Source organism: Eschrichtius robustus, chromosome 5 (genome assembly GCF_028021215.1).
Source record: "Eschrichtius robustus isolate mEscRob2 chromosome 5, mEscRob2.pri, whole genome shotgun sequence".
Taxonomy (NCBI): Eukaryota; Metazoa; Chordata; class Mammalia; order Artiodactyla; family Eschrichtiidae; genus Eschrichtius; species Eschrichtius robustus.
In genome coordinates this window covers 27,090,628-27,110,996 of record NC_090828.1, presented here as the reverse complement: position 1 = coordinate 27,110,996, position 20,369 = coordinate 27,090,628, and the positions used below count along the sequence as shown (strand labels likewise).

General features: G+C 34.8%; 1 protein-coding gene across 6 annotated transcripts in view; it reads right to left on the bottom strand.

Annotated features, from left to right (window-relative positions):
* Positions 1-20,369, bottom strand: part of KANSL1L (KAT8 regulatory NSL complex subunit 1 like) — a 156,045-nt gene that overhangs the window by 17,706 nt on the left and 117,970 nt on the right. For all 6 annotated transcript variants that reach the window (XR_011074126.1, XM_068544540.1, XM_068544539.1 and 3 more), the window contains exons 7-8: positions 5,681-5,846; positions 2,859-2,966 (exon numbers count right to left, since the gene is read on the bottom strand). Coding sequence is in view for 5 of the 6 variants with exons in the window: in XM_068544540.1 (XP_068400641.1) it covers positions 2,859-2,966; positions 5,681-5,846 (274 nt within the window). In the remaining variant the exon portion in view is untranslated. The remainder of the gene's footprint in view (positions 1-2,858; positions 2,967-5,680; positions 5,847-20,369) is intronic.

Genomic DNA, 20,369 nt, shown 5'->3' with positions numbered 1-20,369 from the left:
TTTTAATGATTATACCTTTATATTTCGATATCTGACACCTCCTTATTGATCTTTTAAAAATTTTATTGGCTATTCAACATTTTCATTCTGAGATAAACTTTAGAATAACTTTGTTCCAAAAGAAGAATGATTCTGGGATTCTGATTAGAATTACATTATAAGTTCTCCAAAGAAGATATACAGATTGCCAACAAACACATGAAAGGATGCTCAACATCACTAATCATTAAAGAAATGCAAATCAAAACTACAATGAGGTATCACCTCACACGGGTCAGAATGGCCATCATCAAAAAAATCTACAAACAATAAATGCTGGAGAGGGTGTGGAGAAAAGGGAACCCTCTTGCACTGTTGGTGGGAATGTAAATTGATACAGCCACTATGGAGAACAGTATGGAGGTTCCTTAAAAAACTAAAAAAAGAACTACCATATGACCCAGCAATCCCACTACTGGGCACATACCCTGAGAAAACCATAACTCAAAAAGAGACATGTACCACAATGTTCATTGCAGCACTATTTACAATAGCCAGGACATGGAAGCAACCTAAGTGTCTATCAACAGATGAATGGATAAAGAAGACGTGGCACATATATACAATGGAATATCACTCACCCATAAAAAGAAACGAAATTGAGTTATTTGTAGTGAGGTGGATGGACCTAGAGACTGTCATACAGAGAAGTAAGTCAGAAAGAGAAAAACAAATACCATATGCTAACACATATATATGGAATCTAAAAAAAAAATGGTTCTGAAGAACCTAGGGGCAGGACAGGGATAAAGACGCAGATGTAGAGAATGGACTTCAGGACACGGGGTGGGGGAAGGGTAAGCTGAGACGAAGTGAGAGAGTGGCACTGACATATATATACACTACCAAATGTAAAACAGATAGCTAGTGGGAAGCAGCCACATAGCACAGGGAGATCAGCTCAGTGCATTGTGACCACCTGGAGGGGTGGGATAGGGAGGGTGGGAGGGAGACGCAAGAGGGAGGAGATATGGAGATATATGTATATGTATAGCTGACTCACTTTGTTAAACAGCAGCAACTAATACAATAATGTAAAGCAATAATACTCCAATAAAGATGTTAAAAAAAAGTTACATTTTAAGTACTGGGCATATACCCTGAGAAAACCATAATTCAAAAAGACACAGGCACCCCAATGTTCATTGCAGCACTATTTACAATAGCCAGGTCATGGAAGCAACCTAAATGCCCATTGACAGACGAATGGATAAAGAAGATGTGGTACATATATACAATGGAATATTACTCAGCCATAAAAAGGAATGAAATTGGGTCATTTGTAGAGACGTGGATGGACCTAGAGACTGTCATATGGAGTGAAGTAAGTCAGAAAGAGAAAAACAAATATCGTATATTAACGCATATATGTGGAATCTAGAAAAATGGTACAGATGAACCAGTTTGCAAGGCAGAAATAGAGACACAGATATAGAGAACAAATGTATGGATACCAAGGGGGGAAAGTTGCGGGGCGGGTGGTGTGATGATTGGGAGATTGGGATTGACATTTATACACTAATATGTATAAAATAGATAACTAATAAGAACCTGCTGTATAAAAATAAATAAATAAATAAAATTTAGAAAAAAGAATTACATTATAAGTTAATTTGGAAAAAATGACATCTTAAGTTACCATATTCTGACAGGAACAGGGTATTTCTCTCCATATAAGCATATACTCATGTTCCTCTGTAAACTTTTGAAGTTTTCTTCATGTAATTCCTTGTTAGGTTTAATCCTAGATATTTTATATTTTCATTGTCAATATGTCTAGGATAATTTATTCTTTTACAAATTCTAATAGGTTATTACTGGTATTTATAAAGGCTACTTATTTTTATAAGTTTATTTAAAAATCTGCTACCTTTCAGAACTCTAATTCTAACAGGCATTCAGTTGATTCTTGAGTTTTTGAGGGAGATGATGATTTCATCTGGAAATAATTTATCTTGTGTGACGTTTTGATGTTGAGATTTTAGCTTTGTAGATAGTGAAAATATGCTGATGTATCGTCTTTCTTTTTCTGATTTCTTCCAAGCATAGACAATGTCTCCACCCCCCATTCAGAGTTTCATTATAATTTTTCAAGTTTTATTTTGTAATTTTAGTGTTTTATTTAAAATTCTTGGAACCAAGTAGAATTTATTCTGATACATGATATGAAATGAGTGTATAAACAAACTTTCCCCCCAAAAGACTAACATTACTGTTCATTGAATAGTTCTCCACTTTCTTATTGATTTACAGTTCTTCCTTTATATAATAAAGAATAAGCTGTGTAGTCTGTTTCATGGATCTACTTTCCTAAATGTAAGCAAAATAGAATCTATGCTAATGATTATAGATTTTTGTCATGTTTCCATATGTGGTTGGGCTAGATTCAATATTTTTTCCAGCAATTCCTTTTACATTTTCCCATTAATTCTTCCCAATGGGCTTTACAATTATTTTATGTTAACCAAATTCTTTTAGAACTTCAAGTTACATTGAACGTTGCATTAAACATAAACCAAAAGGCAGAACTGATATCCTAATTATTCTTACCATCCAGCAGTGCTGTTTCCCCATGTTTATTTAAATTTCCTTTTATATTTATCAATAATATTTCATAATTCTCATTCAATAAGTATCCTGTTAGGATTATTCCTGTGTATTTTCTATTTGTATGTGTGTGTGTGATTTGTAAAAAGTGAATATTAAAAATTAAGGATTTACATTCATTCCTTTGTTAAATTTTACTTCCTTAGCAAAAGTAATAAGTATATGAAAGATGTAAAAGGTATATAAAGTACCAAGATTTGTAAATGACATACCAGGTGATGGAGATATGATACAGTCTCCTACAAATTTATTTTCAGAAAGATCTCCTTTTATTTCAGTCTTTTTTAACAATGTTTCGAAGTGAAAATGAAGAGGCACATCTAGAAAAATAAAGCAAAAAAAAGTATTTTCAGTGAAATCACTCTTTACAGACTCCAATATTAAGACTTAGAAAAATAAGCTAAAGCTTGAAAAGTCATAACTATTAGAAGTGGCAAACTATTCTTTCCAAGCATGTTGTTAGCAGTATTTTGGAAATTACTGATTATATGTAAAATAAACAACACTAACAATGAACAACTTCATAAACTGAAATAGTACCTAAGATGAACAAATATAAATATTAAATACTATTTGCAGATGAAACAAATGCTCCCAAAAGGTCTTTAATAAAATATACAGCCAAACCTGCCTGACTCTAAATCCATTCCACCCCACCCCTACAAACTCTGCATTTGAAATAAAGTTTCCAAAAGACATAATTACACAATTTTAATTACTTGAAGGAAAACCACTATAATTCAGATGCAACCTTTTATGAAAATGCTGTTTCACATTCCCTTAGTTTACTAGTATTATGAATCACAAAATGAAATCTACTTTTACAAAGATCAAAACATATTGACAAACTAGTTCTCTTCTTTTAAACAGAGACTTAGGAGAGTCGTTCAATTCACTATGTTTATATTCCATACTCACAACCAAAAGAGGAGCTAAATAAATAAAATAGATGTGCTTCACATTTATTAATTAAAGGGTATTTTCTTCAATCAAGAATGCAAAAACAATCATTTTTAAAAAGCATTCAACAGAGACACCTAAACTTTTTCCTAAGAAACATAAAGAAATATTTTATAAAGCAGTTGATTTATTCAAAGTTTTGCTACAGAAAGAAGGTATTCATTTTTAAGAAAACTAATTATGAATGCATAAATCAGGATAGACCCAGGAAGGGTCTCAATTTTAAACAAGTATCTCTCCATCAAAAGATGTATTTTAATGGCCGATCCATACTCAAGTGTGGAAAAATATGCACACAAAAAATGGGTTCATAAGTATCACCTTGGAGACTCTCCCAAGGGTCAGATGTAAGATGGATTTCAATGCTATCACTGTACTATGACCATAAGAAAACTATATGACAAAATGAAAATAAGAATACAAATTAAATATGCTACTTAAACATTTCAGGATTCTGATATTTGCAATTATCAAAACATAAGTTTTTCCAAAGATATATCACTTAACTTTTATATGGAGTATCGCCTATTCTACCACTGTTCTTCTTGAGTTGTGGGAAAACATGACATAACTAGGGAAGGCGCTTGTTCTACCCATATACCTTCCTTAGAACCCACACTGTGACCTGTGGGCTTTTTATTAAAATTTCATAACACTTTATTACACTTATTAGTTTATATTTCAGTTGTCAAACTAGAATGCAAGTACCTTGAGGGATTTATTTGTATTTATACTCCTACCACCTACTTAGTACCTAGTATACAGCAGGTATTCAGATTTTTATTAAATGAACACAAGAAGAAATGGATAACCCTAAGTAGTAGGTAAGGAAGCTAATCTTAACTTATTAGATGTGACATAGTAGGATGAAAGATTATTTATGCCAGCTCTTAGATTTTTGTCATCAGAGAAACAAATTTACTAATAAGAAAACAGAAAGGCAGTAAAGAGTACGGTTAGGAGTGTGGCTCTGGAGAATGACCACCTCAGATCAAATCCTGTCTCCATCATTTACTAGTTGTGTACTATGGATGAGTAATTTAACATCTCTAAGCCTCAATGTTCTTATATGTAAGATAAAGAGGACAACAATATCTTTCCTCATGGGGTTGCTGCAAGCATCAAACAAGAAAATGTAATGTGCTTATAGGACCCAGTGTATGCTAAGACCAAATGTTAGCTGTGTTATTGTTATATATATTATTTTTTCTTTCTATTATTAAGGTTTCCTCAAGGATGGAGTAAAATAGTTCCTACCAGGAACTTACTTCAAATATGGTGTGTAGCTAAGAAACCACTGTAATGCTGGTAAAAACCAAACTAAGATTCAGGGCAGGAATAGGTACAAGAAATAGTGCTTTACAAAGAGGAGCAGTCCCTGGATGATTAGAACCAAAAGCTGCAAAGGAAGCAAAAGCCCATTTGAGATATCTTCCCATAAAGAGAGGAGCCTGAGATAACCAGTGTGAAGAATGTTTCCTTTTTTACCCTAAATATTTACTTCAGTTCCAATGTAGGTAAGATTGGAAACATTCGAACACAAGACAAGAACTGGAAAGAAACTTAAAGCCATCTTAGGGATATAGGGATGCAATGCCTCATCTGCTCGGTTGTATATTACAGGTATTTTTGAGGTTCATAAGTTGACTGTGTCTAAAGATGGACAATTTTCTTCTCTCAGAGAAATTCAATGCTGATTATAGATGGAGGAATACAACATGGCAGGGAAAACTCCATGCAAAACAACACATTAGAAAAAGAACCCTGACTTGCTGAGAAACATTTCAACAGCATAGCCATGTTATCAATAAAATGCTAAAAATTTAACATCAAAAGGAGATCAAAAGCTAAGAATTTCCCAAAGTAAGTCAAAATGGTTTCCAAGGAATTAAAAAATCAACCTAAAGATAGAACATTAATTCAGCATGTGACTAGATTAATTTCTCTATGAAAACTGTTTAGCTCTAATATCCAGTGACAACCGATAAAAGTTTATCAGATTCCTTGTATTTACAGGATTAGATTTCACCATAAAAAATTCAGTTACTTAGAGATTTTTTAAAAGGAATCTTACCTGATGGCAATGATAGAACAGAATGGAAAGAAGAATCTAACTCTGATACATGTTCTGTTAATATTTGAGACTTTGAATTGTGTTCACAGCTACTCCAAATTGAAGATGATTGCAGGCAAGGCATTTGTGTAGTATTTAAAAACCTTGTTTCTCTTGAAGGCAAAGTCTGCAAGGGAAAAAAAATAAAGACTTCATTTTTGTTGAAAAGCGAATCAGAGAGAATATAACAGTTACAGTACAGTATCTGAATGACACCAGCAAGAAGTCCTGGATTACTAAATCACCTTGGGGAGAGTGCTTTACAATGACCTAGACTAAGTGATAGAAGCAAAGATATAGAAGGCCATGAGTGTGATGAGATTTGACTAGTCCCTTTTCAGTTCTTCAAAGTGAAGAGCAAAGTCTGTGAAAATGGGTCTTGCTCCCATCTTAAGAAATCACAAAAAAGAAAAATGAGTTTGAACAACTTTAGTTCACAAGAAAATGGTTACACTCCAGATTAGTGAAAAATATGACAGTGAGCAGGTACTATGTTATGATTAAGAACTGTGCATACAGTTGACCCTTAAACAGAGGTTTGAACTGTGCAGGTCCACTTATAAGCTGGTTTCTTTCACTAAATAGGTACTATAGTATTACATGATCTGTGGTTGGCCGAATCTTCGGATGCTGAACCACAGATAGGGAGGAAGTCCAACTGACTGTACAGATATACATAGATTTTTATACTGAATAGGGGTTGACGCCCTTAACCCTCACCTTTTTCCAGGGTCAACTGTACTATTTTCCTCCTTCTAATCTGTTATAACCAATGAGTGAAACTAGAGTCTGCCTTAAATTATAATGCGAGACAATATCTACACTGCAATAACAGTGAAGTACTATGAAGACATATGTATCACATATTTACATTAAGTAAAATTGAATTTAAAATATTAAAAAAGGTATGTATAAAATATGCAATATGTTACATGAGTTTGAGTTTAAGATAAAGATTTCAATCCAGAAATCTCATGAAAACCATGTTGCTAAATCAAAAAATTATGTTGCTACATTTAAAAAATACATATTCTGTTTAAATGTCGGAGTTTTAAATTATTTTTTTCTGGTTATAAGATTACTATACAACCAATGTAAAAAATCTATAAAATAGAGAAAATATTTAAAAAGTTAATGGAGTTCACTTGCGTTCCTTCTGTAACTCTTACCTCCACCTACTACAATAACATTAGGACTCTATTTTTTTAATGGAAATTATATTTAAAATGCTTATAATAACTGAGAATTTTGGATGCTATTTTAAAAAAATTATTTTATAAACTTACATTACGTTTGTCAACTTTCTTGAGTTTGAGTTTCCTGGCTAACTGGCATTTTCTGTGTTTCCACAGCACCTTGGGCATAGCCACGTCTGCCATAGCATTTAACTAGATTTCCTCTGGACCGTGAGCTCCTTGAAGGTTGGACTATAATTTGTTCAATCCTGTATTCCCGGAACCTGACACAGTCCCTAACATATGGTTGAAACTTGAATGCTGACCAAATGAATTTTATCTCATTTGCTTTTAACAAACTTAAGTGAATAGAACTTTTCAAATACATGTGTGCCTGGGACTATTTCATTGGGGAAAAAATAGTCCCTGTTAATATATCCTAAAATTTATCATGTAATGACTTCTTTTTATATTCCACTGGCCAAGACTTATGTCAGCTAGTCATACCCAGCTGCAAGGAAGGCTAGGAAATGCAGTCATTATGCCGGGTAGTCAAGTAAATTGATGATTTTTATAAGAAGATATAACATGTGGTACATGATTATAAAGATGTGAGTTATTTCCAAGATTTATTCTAATGATGTTATATGTATATATCTATGGGAACAGTTGCTGTTTCTTACCTTTACAAGATGCACTGGTACTTGTGACTCACTCTAGAATTATTTGTTCTTTTGTGATGTAGTTCAAAAAGATATAAGGAACAATTATATAAAATTACAAAGAAGAAAATGTGCTAACCTCTCTTTTTTCATGTATGGCTAGAACATTATGAATAAAAGTTGATAAAATCTGAATATTTACCATATAATTAGTTTTCTCTTGCAATTTTTCCAAATCCAGGAAACCCATTAGCCAATTTGAAACTATCCTAAATAATTATGGAGACAAGTGAGGGGCATCTAGGAAAAGGCCTTTTTTCCCCTGCAGAGAAAGTGAAGCCCAGGAGGCTGAAAAGGAATGGATGGAGAAATAAGAGAAAAACCTGGAGATTCTTGCCAATAAAAATTCAAATGTCTAGAGGGTGTGATCAACAATACCATATGCTGCATAAGATTCAAGCAAAGTAAAGCCTGAAAAGTATCCATTACATGTAACTTTAATAATGAAACATTTCATATATACAAAAGAGTATATAATTTATAAGGAAGGTATAAAATAATGTTTAAAAAGCACCTATACTCACCATACTACTTTAAGAAACAGAACAATACCAATACCTTTGATGACTTCTCTTGCTATCCCGGCCCCATGAGCCTGTGGCAGAGATTGCTACTTTCCTCCCAATATCTGTGCTCTCCTCCTCCCTGTTCTAAAACTCCTGATTTTCCGCTGGGTACATTTCTCAAGCTTCCTTGCATCTAACAATTACTAAATTCTAGCCAGAACACCATGAGGAGAAGTCATGTGCGCAACATTTAGAAACTGACCTTAAGAAGGTCACTTAGCCCTCCATTCTTCCACCTGTGATGGTGAGCCAGCATAATCTTGTGAGTGAGGGTAATGCGCAAAAGATTAAACAAAAAGGCAGCAGGAGCCGGCTTCCTAGATAACCATGTAGAGCATGGTTGTCATGCCTAGAATATTTTCAATCTGTTTCAAAACAAAGAAATAAACTTACATCTTGCTTACATCACTATTTGGGATTTCTGTCAAATGCAGCTAAACCTATACCTTAACTAATACAATGTGCCTCCTCAGTCATATGTTTCTCTCACATTTCCAGGAGTAACTGCTATCCTGAATTTTCATTTTATCATTTCCTTGTTTTTTCTTTATAGTTTCTCTACAAAAGTATATGTAATCCTATATAATTTACTATTTCAATCCATATGCTTTAAAAATGTAAATACACAGAATAAGGCTAGATGTGTTTTCCTGCTTTATTACTCAACATTATGTGCATGCAATTAATCATTCTACTATATATAAATATCTAGATTGTTTCTAGTGTTTTACCATTATGAACAATGATAGTATGGATATTATTATATTTGTCTCCTGGCACATGGGTGTAAGATATTCTCTAGAGTACACTGCTAGAAATGGAATTGCTCGGTTATACAAATGCATGAACACACATACTCAACTTCACTAGATAATATATTGTATTACCAAGTAGTTACAACTAATTTACACTCCAACAGAGATTTTAGTTCTCACTGCTTCAGATTCATACCAACAAGGGTACTGTCGGAATTCTTATTTTTGCCAATTTTAGACCATACAAATATCTCATGGTTGAAATTTGTATTGCTCTGTTTATTGTTTAAGTTGACCTCATTTTCATACCTATTATTGGCCAATTTTCCTTCTTTTGGGGAATACATGTTTTGATGATTTTTCTATTGAGATGTCTTTTTCTTATTGATTTTTTAAGTTCTCTTTATACACACTTGAAAGTTACAAATCCTTTGTAGGTTCTATGTATTGCTCCCTGTATGAGCTTCTCTTTGCACTTTTTTTGTGTCTTTTGATCAACAGACATTCTTAACTTAGATGTTTCCTTTATATATAGTTTGCACTTCTTTGTATCTTGATGAGGAAATCTTTTGAATCTTGATGAGGAAACCCTACCCTTAAGTCATAAAGATATTCTTCCACTTTTTTTTTTTTTAAATTATACAATTTTTATTTTATTTATTTATTTATTTATGGCTGTGTTGGGTCTTCGTTTCTGTGCGAGGGCTTTCTCTAGTTGCGGCAAGTGGGGGCCACTCTTCATCACGGTGCGCGGGCCTTTCATTATTGCGGCCTCTCTTGTTGGGAGCACAGGCTCCAGACGCGCAGGCTCAGTAATTGTGGCTCACGGGCCCAGCTGTTCCGCGGCATGTGGGATCTTCCCAGACCAGGGCTCGAACCCGTGTCCCCTGCATTGGCAGGCACATTCTCAACCACTGCGCCGCCAGGGAAGCCCCCACTTTTTTTTTATAAGAGTTTTATTGTTTTGCCTTTTGCAGTTAGGTCTTTGTTTAAAATTGATTTCTTTGTGCAAGATGTGAGATAGGGATCCAAACTCATTTTTTTTTTCTCTAAATGGATCACCAATTGACTTAACGCCTTTTACTGAACAGTTAGTTCAGCCTCTCCCAACCAATCTACAATGCTGCCTGTTATATACCACATTCCATACATGTCTGGGACTGTTTCAGGGATCTCTAACACTCCACCATTTGTATCTGTGCTAATAACCAATGCCTTAATTACCGCATCTTTTAAATAAATCTTGACATTTGATAGTGTAAGTTTCTCCACCTTGTTCTTCAGGGCTGACTTGGCTGTTATTCTTGGTTTTCACTCCTCTGCATATTTTTTTTATTGAGGTATAGTTGATTTATAATATTATATGTTTCAGATGTACAACCTAGTGATTCACAGTTTTTAAAGGCTGTACTCCATCTTCTGAATAAATTTTAAAAACAGCTTAATTTCCATCAAAAACCTGTAGAATTTTGTTTAATGTAATACACTGAATTTGTAAATCAATTGGAAGATTTTTGACATTTTAAAAATTTTGATATCATGATTAAAGGTCATCCATCCATGAATATGGTGTATCTCTTCATTTCTCTTTAATTTCTCTTTAATTTCTTTCAATAAAACTTTGTAAATTTCTTCTCTAAAAGTCTTTACATATTTTGTTAGATGTATTCCTAGGTACCATAATATTGTTTCATGTAAAAGGAATTGAAAAATATAATTGATATATACTGAACATGTCCCACAACTCTGATAAACTTTCTTATTCAAATAATATTACTTGTTGTTTCTTTTAGTTTTCTATTAACCAAACATATTATCTAAAAGTCATGACAGTTTAGTTTCTTTCATTCAGTCCTAAAACCTTTATTTATTATTATTTATAAGGTTCCAACCATGCTAGATAGGCTCACCAGTTCAATAATGAATAGAAATGACCAAAGGACATATTGTTTTGTCCCTCATTATAAAGGAAATGCTTTTAATTTTTCATAAGTAAGAATAATAAGGGTTAAGAATGATTGTAGATTTTTTTGGTATATTCTTTATCAGGATGTATGCCTACTTTGCCAAAAGTATTCTTTTAAGTATATTAATGTTGAACTTAATCATACACTTTTTGTGAACCTATTGAAATGATTACTTGGCTTTTCTTCTTTAATCTAATTATGTGGTTATTACATTAACAAATTTTTAAATGTCAAAGCAACTTTCGATTCTTCTTGAGGAAAATGCTAGGGGTTTATCAATTTCTTTGCAAAGAACCAGCAACTAGATTTATTTTCTATATTGTATCCATATATGGAAATTTATTGCATATGTATGTTTGTTTCTATGTTTCACTGATTACTATTGTTTATTAGGATTGATAAAATATTTTGTCATATTTTTCCCCTCAGTTAACTTAAACTTATACATTCTTTTCTTTTAGTGGTTTTCCTAGAGATTACAATGCATCCTTAACTTATGGCTTTTAGAGTATAAAACAAATTATTCCTTTTACCACTTCCCTGAAAACAATGGGACATTAGAAGACTTTAACTCCATTTACTCTCCTCTTTCTTTGTTATTGTTGTAAGGCATTTTAATTCCATATATAAACCTCTACATTATATTACTGTTATTTTCATTGTCAACATTTAAATTACCCATATATTTATCTTTTCCATTGTTCTTAGCTTCCTTCTACAATTCTGTTTCCATCTGGGATCATGTTCCTTCTCCCTTTGCTATTATTATTAGTGTAGATTTGCTGTCAACAAATTCTTTCCATTTTTATTTATCTGAAACCTTTGTATATCATCATTTTTGAAGGATATTTTTGTGGATATAGAATTCTAGCATTTTTTTTTCTTTCAGCATTTTAAGAATATTTGCATTTTTATCTGGCTTCCATTGTTTCTATTGAGTAGTTAAGTCTTATGGTTGTCCTCATTTGAAGGTAATGTGTCTTTTTTACCCTGATTGCTTTTAATATTTTCTGTGTCTTCACTTTTTAGCAGGCTTGCTATAATATGTCTTGATGTAATTTCTATGTATTTGTTATTTTTGAGGTTCACAGAACTTCTTGAATCTATGGGTGGATGTCCTGTTTTAGTTTAGGAAATACTCTCTATTATTATCTGTTCAAATGTTATTTCTGTCCTATTCTCTCTCCTTTCTTCTAGAGTCTAATAACATATATGGTTAATTTTTTTTCACTGATTTACAGTTCTCTAATTCTGTTTCTGTATTTTTTAAATTCTGTTTTATCTCTGTGCTTCTATTTGAGTATTTTATATTAATAAGTCTTTTAGTTCATTAACCATATCTTATGCTCCATCTAATTTGTAGTTAAACTCATCAGCTGGTGAAGTATTAATTTCACATGTTATATTTTGAGTTTGAGAATGTTCATATGACTCTATTTTTAAAAAATAGATTCCAAATATCTGGTAAAATAATCTGTTTTTTTCCAGTTGTTCTCTATTTTTTCAACATATTAATCACAGCCATTTTAAAGATCTTGGCTGTTAAATCCAATTATCAGAATCACTTGGTGGTTTGTCACTATTGTCTGTTTTTCTCTCTTGAAGGCTGGTCATATGGTCCTGTCTTTTGGGATGCCTAGTAATTTTTGATTGAATGCCATATGGTATTTTTTTTTAAATCATAAAGGCTCCAAATGATGTCATCTTTCTCCATAGAGGGTTCTCTTTCCCTACTGCTAAGCAGATAAACTGCAGGTTTCTCTCCTTTCATCTACTCAGGGAGTGCACTCAGTTAAGCTTGGGTTACCGCCCTACTATGGTTTTCTATATCTGATTTGTTCCTGGCCCTTCAAGGTTTTCAGCTAAGTGTTTGTTGTATTTTACAGAATTTCCCCTGATCATTCAGACCTTAAGAAAAAAAATCTTAAGAGCATACTGAGGAGTGCCACACTGCTTTAAAGGGGTTTTTGTCATTGATGTTTTTTTTAAGCCTTCTGTTCTCTGCAGCCCAGGTATTTAGCAAGTGTTATGAGGAAAACATTGGTCAAAAATGTTCTGAAGTGAAAAATGGCCATGTGCTTCAGGTCTCCCAAAACACACCCAACAGCATCCCCCATACCTATCATCTATTAGCATCTGAACCAAATTTGAAAATTTCTGCCAAAGTTCCAGGGCAAAAGTGATTGCAGAAGCCAGCTATCCTAGGTGTTTCCCTCTCTGAAGACACATGCTACATCTTCTCCTCTAACCTTTATATTTATTCATTTCTCTTCATATCTTCCAATTCTTTTTTCTCTCTGTATTTCATTTTGTATAATTTCATTCAGATCTATTTTCTAACCGCCAATTCTCTCTTGAGTTTTATCTACCTATTTCTTAAACATATTACTAATTTTCTGATTTATTTTCCTTAAACATATAAACTTACTTAATTTTGCATTCTGTATATGATAACTGCACTAGCTGAAGTTATTTTTGTAAGGATGTGTGTGTGTGGGGGGGTGGGAGTTAGTTTGTTTTTGCTGACTCTCCTGATGTTGCTTTGTTGCTGTGTCTGTTTTTATATTTTTTTTAAATTAGGAATTCACATTTATTGGAATTTTATTCAGGGGAATCCTGGAAAGTTTCTATTGAGAGTTCATTCCCCTAGAAAGGATATACATTTATTTCTGCCAGCCATCTGGAACACCAGCTAACCATTTTAAAATGCGATTCTTGTCCTTTTTTTAAAATTAATTAATTAATTAGTTTGTTTGTTTATTTCTGGCTGTGTTGGGTCTTCATTGCTGTGCACAGGCTTTCTCTAGTTGCTGCGAGCAGGGGCTACTCTTCGTTGCGGTGCATGGGCTTCTCATTGTCGTGGCCTCTCCTATTGTGGAGCATGGGCTCCAGGAGCGTGGGCTTCAGTAGTTGTGGCACGTGGGCTCAGTAGTTGTGGTTTGCAGGCTCTAAAGGGCAGGCTCAGTAGCTGTGGCACACGGGCTCAGCCACTCTGTGGCATGTGGGATCTTCCTGGGCCAGGGCTCGAACCCATGTCCCCCGCATTGGCAGGCAGATTCTTAACCACTGCGCCACCAGGGAAGCCTGCAATTCTTGTCTTTTTAAATAAAACTCTTAGGTAGAATGATTTCAGACTTTAAAGATGTAAAAGGCCTGACTTGTCATTACAAATTCTATGCAGAAATTCTATTTTCCATTTTTCAGCCAGAGCCCAAGGCAAAGAAAGGCAAGTTCTTTGCACCGCTGTTCAGCAGGTCTGAGTTCCAGTTCATGCACTCACAAAGTGAGTAGCATTGAAGGTTCTTGGCTTTATGCAGGGTCTCTTAATATGTCTCCTCACATCTCCCAGATTCTAGGCTTTGCCTCCAGTCTCTATCAAGACTATTAAACAAAAATTTCTACTTCTCTTTCTCCTTTCTTTCCTTCCTTTTTAATTCTGAGGATTTCCATTTTTTGAGCCAGGTTAGGCATCCACTGTAAAAAATATTCTTATGACATAATCACCTCTGCCTCCTTCAGAGCCCTTAACAGAGTACCTTTACACACAGTAGACATTCAGAAATTATTTGTTGAAAGAAGGAAGGAATAATAAGCAAACTTAATTCAAAAGACCAACTTAATTGTGAATTTAATTTCACTAAGCTTAGCAAAAAGTTTAAAGCAATTTCCTCAAATGTAATTTCTCAATGGGAAAAGATGGTTTTTAAAATAAACTTTTAGATTCTCTAAGAGCCCAGCAAAAGTGAGGTAACCCTTTTTCTATAGTTTTATAGCAGCAATGAATTTTTCCATTAAAATTGGTTAAAGGAGTAGTCATAATATACACTGTATCATTTACAACAAAGAAATTTGTGTAGCATTTTTTCAATTCATGATGTAGTCAAGATACCTTTCATTAAATTGTTCACTTTTTCATAAGCAATATATTTTTACTTTATATGAAAATGTCTTGCATACTTTAACAAATGATAATAAAGTGATTTAAAATTCAAAAAAAAATATTCTTGATACTTTACATTCTAATACTTTGTATCCAGAAGCTTTCCTAAGATAATTATCCCACCACATTACTGGAATCAAAAGTTCAGCATTGGATCTGGCTAAGTGACCTAATTAAAAGGTCACTTTGACCTTTAAAAATCCGTTTCAATAAAATGCTTTTGTTGGATACCATACTATAGCAGGGTGAAGAGTAAAATAACACTATGACATTGCAGTGCTTCTCAGGGAACCCAACATGTAACAGAGATAAATACAGACACTTTCAAATTTGTTGTGGAGGAGAAATTAAGCAATAGCTAAATGGGATATGTTATTAAGAAATCAGTTTTGAAAGTAGAAAAAGCAATTCCATTTCTGTCCATGAAGTAATAAACAAATGGGACCTAATTAAACTTAAAAGCTTTTGCACAGCAAAGGAAAACACTGACAAAATGAAAAGACAACCTACCAGTGAATAGGAGAAAATATTTGCAAATGATATGACTGATAAGGGGTTAATATCCAAAATTTATAAACCACTCATACAATGCAACAGCAAAAAAATAAACAACCCAATCAAAAAATGGGCAGAAGACCTAAATAGACATTTTTCCAAAGAAGACATACAGATGGCCAATAGGCACATGAAAAAATGCTCAACATCACTAATCATTAGAGAAATGCAAATCAAAACCACAATGAGATATCCCTTCACACCTGTCAGAAAGGCTATTGTCAAAGAGTCTACAAATAACAAATGTTGGTGAGGATGTGGAGGAAATGGAACACTTGCACACTGTTGGTGGGACTGTAAACTGGTACAGCCACTATGGAAAACAGTATGGTGTTTCTTCAAAAAACTAAAGATACAACTACCATATGATCCAGCAATTCCACTAGTGGTTACCAGGGGGGAGAGGGAAGGAAGTAGGGGTGAGATAGGGGTATGGGATTAAGAGACAAACTACTATGTATAGAATAAATAAGCAACAATGATATAATGTACAGTACAGGGAAATATAGCCATTATCTTGTAATAATTTTGAATGGAGTATAATCTATAAAAATATTGAATAACTATCTCGTACACCAGCAACTAATATAATATTGCACATCAACTATACTTCAATTTAAAAAAGAAGTACACCTATGGGACTTATATCAAACAACTGTTTTCAGAACTTGGACAACAGGTAGCATATGACTTATCCCTGAGAGAAGAAAAACAAATGAGATGCTCCGATAAATCTACCAGCTTTTTGCACAAGGATGGGGGGGTCCAAGTAGATTGTGTCAGTCTAGAAGATTTTAAGACACAGATGTTAAACTTTGGGGAGAAAAAGATGGCTACAACTCATAGAGGAGACTGTCATAAAAAAAGGAAGCTTTTCAGAGAAAGGGCTCCAGAAATTCCATAGGGCACATTTCATTCTTTTGTCAAATAACAATCTACACATGCATAGAATGAAACAACAAAGGCCAGTCTAAGGACATTTAATTTCAAGGGAAAGAAAAAAGGCAGGAAAAAAGAACAAATAATATATGAGAGAAATAAAAAAACAAATAACAAAATCAAAATGATAGATTTAAACCTAACTATAGGGGATTAGCTCAAAATGGCAGAGTAAAAGGATATGTGTTCACCCCTTTTTACAAGAACACTGGAATCACAACTAACTGCTGAACAACCATTAACAAAAAACTCTGGAACATACCAAAAAAGATACCTTACATCCAAAGACAAAGGAGAAGCCACAAAGAGAGAGTAGGAGGGATGCAATTGCAATAAAATCAAATCTCAAACCCGCCAGGTGGGCGACCCACAAACTGGAAAACAATTATACCACAGAAGCTCCCCCACTGGAGTGAAAGTTCTGAACCCCACATTAGGCTTCTGAACCTGGGGGTCCAGCACAATGGGACAAGGAGACCACAGAGAATCTGGCTTTGAAGGCCAGTGGAATTTGATTGCAGGACTTCCACAGGTCTGGGAGAAACAGAAACTCCACTCTTGGAGGCCACACACAAAGTCTGGTGTGTACCAGGACCCAGGGGAAAAAAGCAGTGACCCCATAAGAGACTGGGCCAGACCTACCTGCTAGTATGAGAGGGCCCCCTGCAGAGGTGGGAGGTGGCTGTGGCTCACTGTGGGGACAAAGACACTGGCAGCAGCAGTTCTGGGAAGTACTAATTAGTGTAAGCCCTTCCAGCGGCCACCATTAGCCCCACCAAACAGCCTGTAGGCTCCAGTGCTGTAGGCTCAGGCGAAAAAACCAACAGGGAGAAAACACAGCCCCATCCATCAGCAGACAAGACAAATGGATTAAAGTTTTACTGAGCATGGCCCTGCCCACCAGAGGGACAAGACCTAGTTCTACCTACTACCAGTCCCTCCCATCAGGAAGCTTGCACAAGCCTCTTAGATAGTCTCATCCAAGAGAGGGAAGACAGCAGATGCAAGAAGAACTACAATCCTACAGCCTGTGGAATGAAAACCACAATCACAGAAAGTTAGACAAGATGAAATGGCAGAGGATTATGTCCCAGATGAAGGAACAACATAAAACCCCAGAAAAACAACTAAGTGAAGTGGAGATAGGAAACCTTCTGGAAAAAAATTCAGAATAATGATAGTGAAGATAATCCAGGATCTCAGAAAAAGAATGGAGGAAAGAATCAAGAAGATGCAAGAAATGTTTAACAAAGACCTAGAAGAACTAAAGAACAAACAAACAGAGATGAACAATACAATAACTTACATGAAAAATACACTAGAAGGTATCAATAGCAGAATAACTGAAGCAGAAGAATGGATAAGTGACCTGGAAAACAGAATGGTGGAAATTGCTGCTGCAGAACAGAATAAAGAAAAAAGAATGAAAATAAATGAAGACAGTCTAAGAGACCACTGGGACAACATTAAATGCACCAACATTCACATTACAGAGGCCCCAGAAGGAGAAGAGAGAGAGAAAGGACCTGAGAAAATATATGAAGAGATAATAGCTGAAAACTTGCCAAACATGGGAAAGGATAGAGTCACCCAAGTCCAGGAAGCACAGAGTGCCAGGTAGGTTGAGCCAAGGAGGAACATGCCAAGACACAGAGTAATCAAATTGACAAAAATTAAAGACAAGGAAAAAATATTAAAATATTTGCAAAAGAATCAATGGACAAAGCATTAATCTCCAAAATATATAAACAGCTCATGCAGCTCAATATTAAAAAAACAAACAACCCAATCCAAAAATGGGCAGAAGACCTAAATAGACATTTCTCCAAAGACATACAGATGGACAAAAAGTACATGAAAAGCTGCTCAACATCACTAATTATTAGAGCAATGCAAATCAAAACTACAATGAGGTATCACCTCACACCCATTAGAATGGGCATCATCAGAAAATCTACAAACAACAACTGCTGGAGAGGGTGTGGAGAAAAGGGAACCCTCTTGCACTGTTGGTGGGAATGTAAATTGATACAGCCACTATGGAGAACACTATGGAGGTTCCTTAAAAAACTAAAAATAGAACTACCATACAACACAGCAATCCCACTACTGGGCATATACCCTGAGAAAATCATAATTCAAAAAAAGTCATGTACCACAATGTTCATTGCAGCTCTATTTACAATAGCCAGGACATGGAAGCAACCTCAGCGTCCATCAACAGATGAATGGATAAAGAAGATGTGGCACATATATACAATGGAATGTTACTCAGCCATAAAAAGAAACGAAATGGAGGTATTTGTAGTGAGGTGGATGGAGTTAGAGTCTGTCATACAGAGTGAAGTAAGTCAGAAAGAGAAAAACAAATACTGTATGCTAACACATATATATGGAATCTAAAAAAAAAAAAAAAAAAAAAAGGTCATGAAGAACCTAGGGGCAAGACGGGAATAAAGACATAGACCTACTAGAGAATGGACTTCAGGATATGGGGAGGGGGAAGGGTAAGCTGGGACAAAGTGAGAGAGTGGCATGGACATATATACACTACCAAATGTAAAATAGATAGCTAGTGGGAAGCATCTGCATAGCACAGGGAGATCAGCTCGGTGCTTTGTGACCACCTAGAGGGGTGGGATAGGGAGGGTGGGAGGGAGGGAGACGTAAGAGGGAAGAGATATGGGGATATATGTATATGTATAACTGATTCACTTTGTTATGAAGCAGAAACTAACACACGATTGTAAAGCAATTATACTCCAATAAAGATGTTAAAAACAAAAAAAGAAAAAAGAAAAAGAAGTTGTAGTACATATATACAATGGAATATTACTCAGCCATAAAAAGTAAGTAAAAAATTGGGTCATTTGTTGAGATGTGGATGGATCTAGAGACTGTCATACAGAGTGAAGTAAGTCAGAAAGAGAAAAACAAATATCGTATATTAACGCATATATGTGGAACCTAGAAAAATGGTACAGATGAACCAGTTTGCAGGGCAGAAACTGAGACACAGATGTAGAGAACAAATGTATGGACACCAAGGGGGGAAAGCGGTGGGGGGTGGTGGTGTAGTGAATTGGGCGATTGGGATTAACATGTATACACTGATGTGTATAAAAATGATGACTAATAAGAACCTACTGTATAAAAAAATAAATAAGATAAAATTCAAAAAAAAAAAGCAACAAGGGAAAAATGACAACATACAAAGGAATTCCCATGTTATCAGCCGATTTCTCAGCAGAAACTCTGCCTGCATGAAGGGAGTGGCATGATATATTTAAAGTGATGAAAGGGAGGAACCTACAACCAAGAATACTCTACCCAGCAAGGCTCTCATTCAGATTTGACAGAAAAATCAAAAGCTTTACAGACAAACAAAAGCTAAGAGAATTCAGCACCACCAGACGAGCTTTGCAACAAATGTTACAGGAACTCCTCTAGGTGGGAAAGAGACCAGCAGCTTAAAACAACCTTGTACATATATAGACTGCTATATCAAAATCTCATGGGACCAGCAAACCCAAAAACTACAATAGATACACACACAAAAAAGAAAAAGCAACCCAAACACAACACTAAAGGTGGTCATCAAACCACAAGAGAAGAGAACAAAAGAGGAAGGGAGGAAAAAAGACCTACAAAAACAAACCCAAAGCAATTAAGAAAATGGAAGTAGGAACATACATATCGATAATTACCTTAAATGTAAATGGATTAAATGCTCCAACGAAAAGACATAGACTAGCTGAATGGATACAAAAACAAGACCTGTATATATGCTGTCTACAAGAGACCCACTTCAGACCTAGGGACACATACCGACTGAAAGTGAGGGGATAGATGAAGGTATTCCATGCAAATGGAAATCAAAAGAAAGCTGGAGCAGCAATACTCATATCAGACAAAATAGACTTTAAAATAAAGTCTGTTATAAGAGACAAAGAAGGACAGTACATAATGATCAAGGGATCAATCCAAGAAGAAGACATAACAATTGTAAATATTTATGCACCCAACATAGG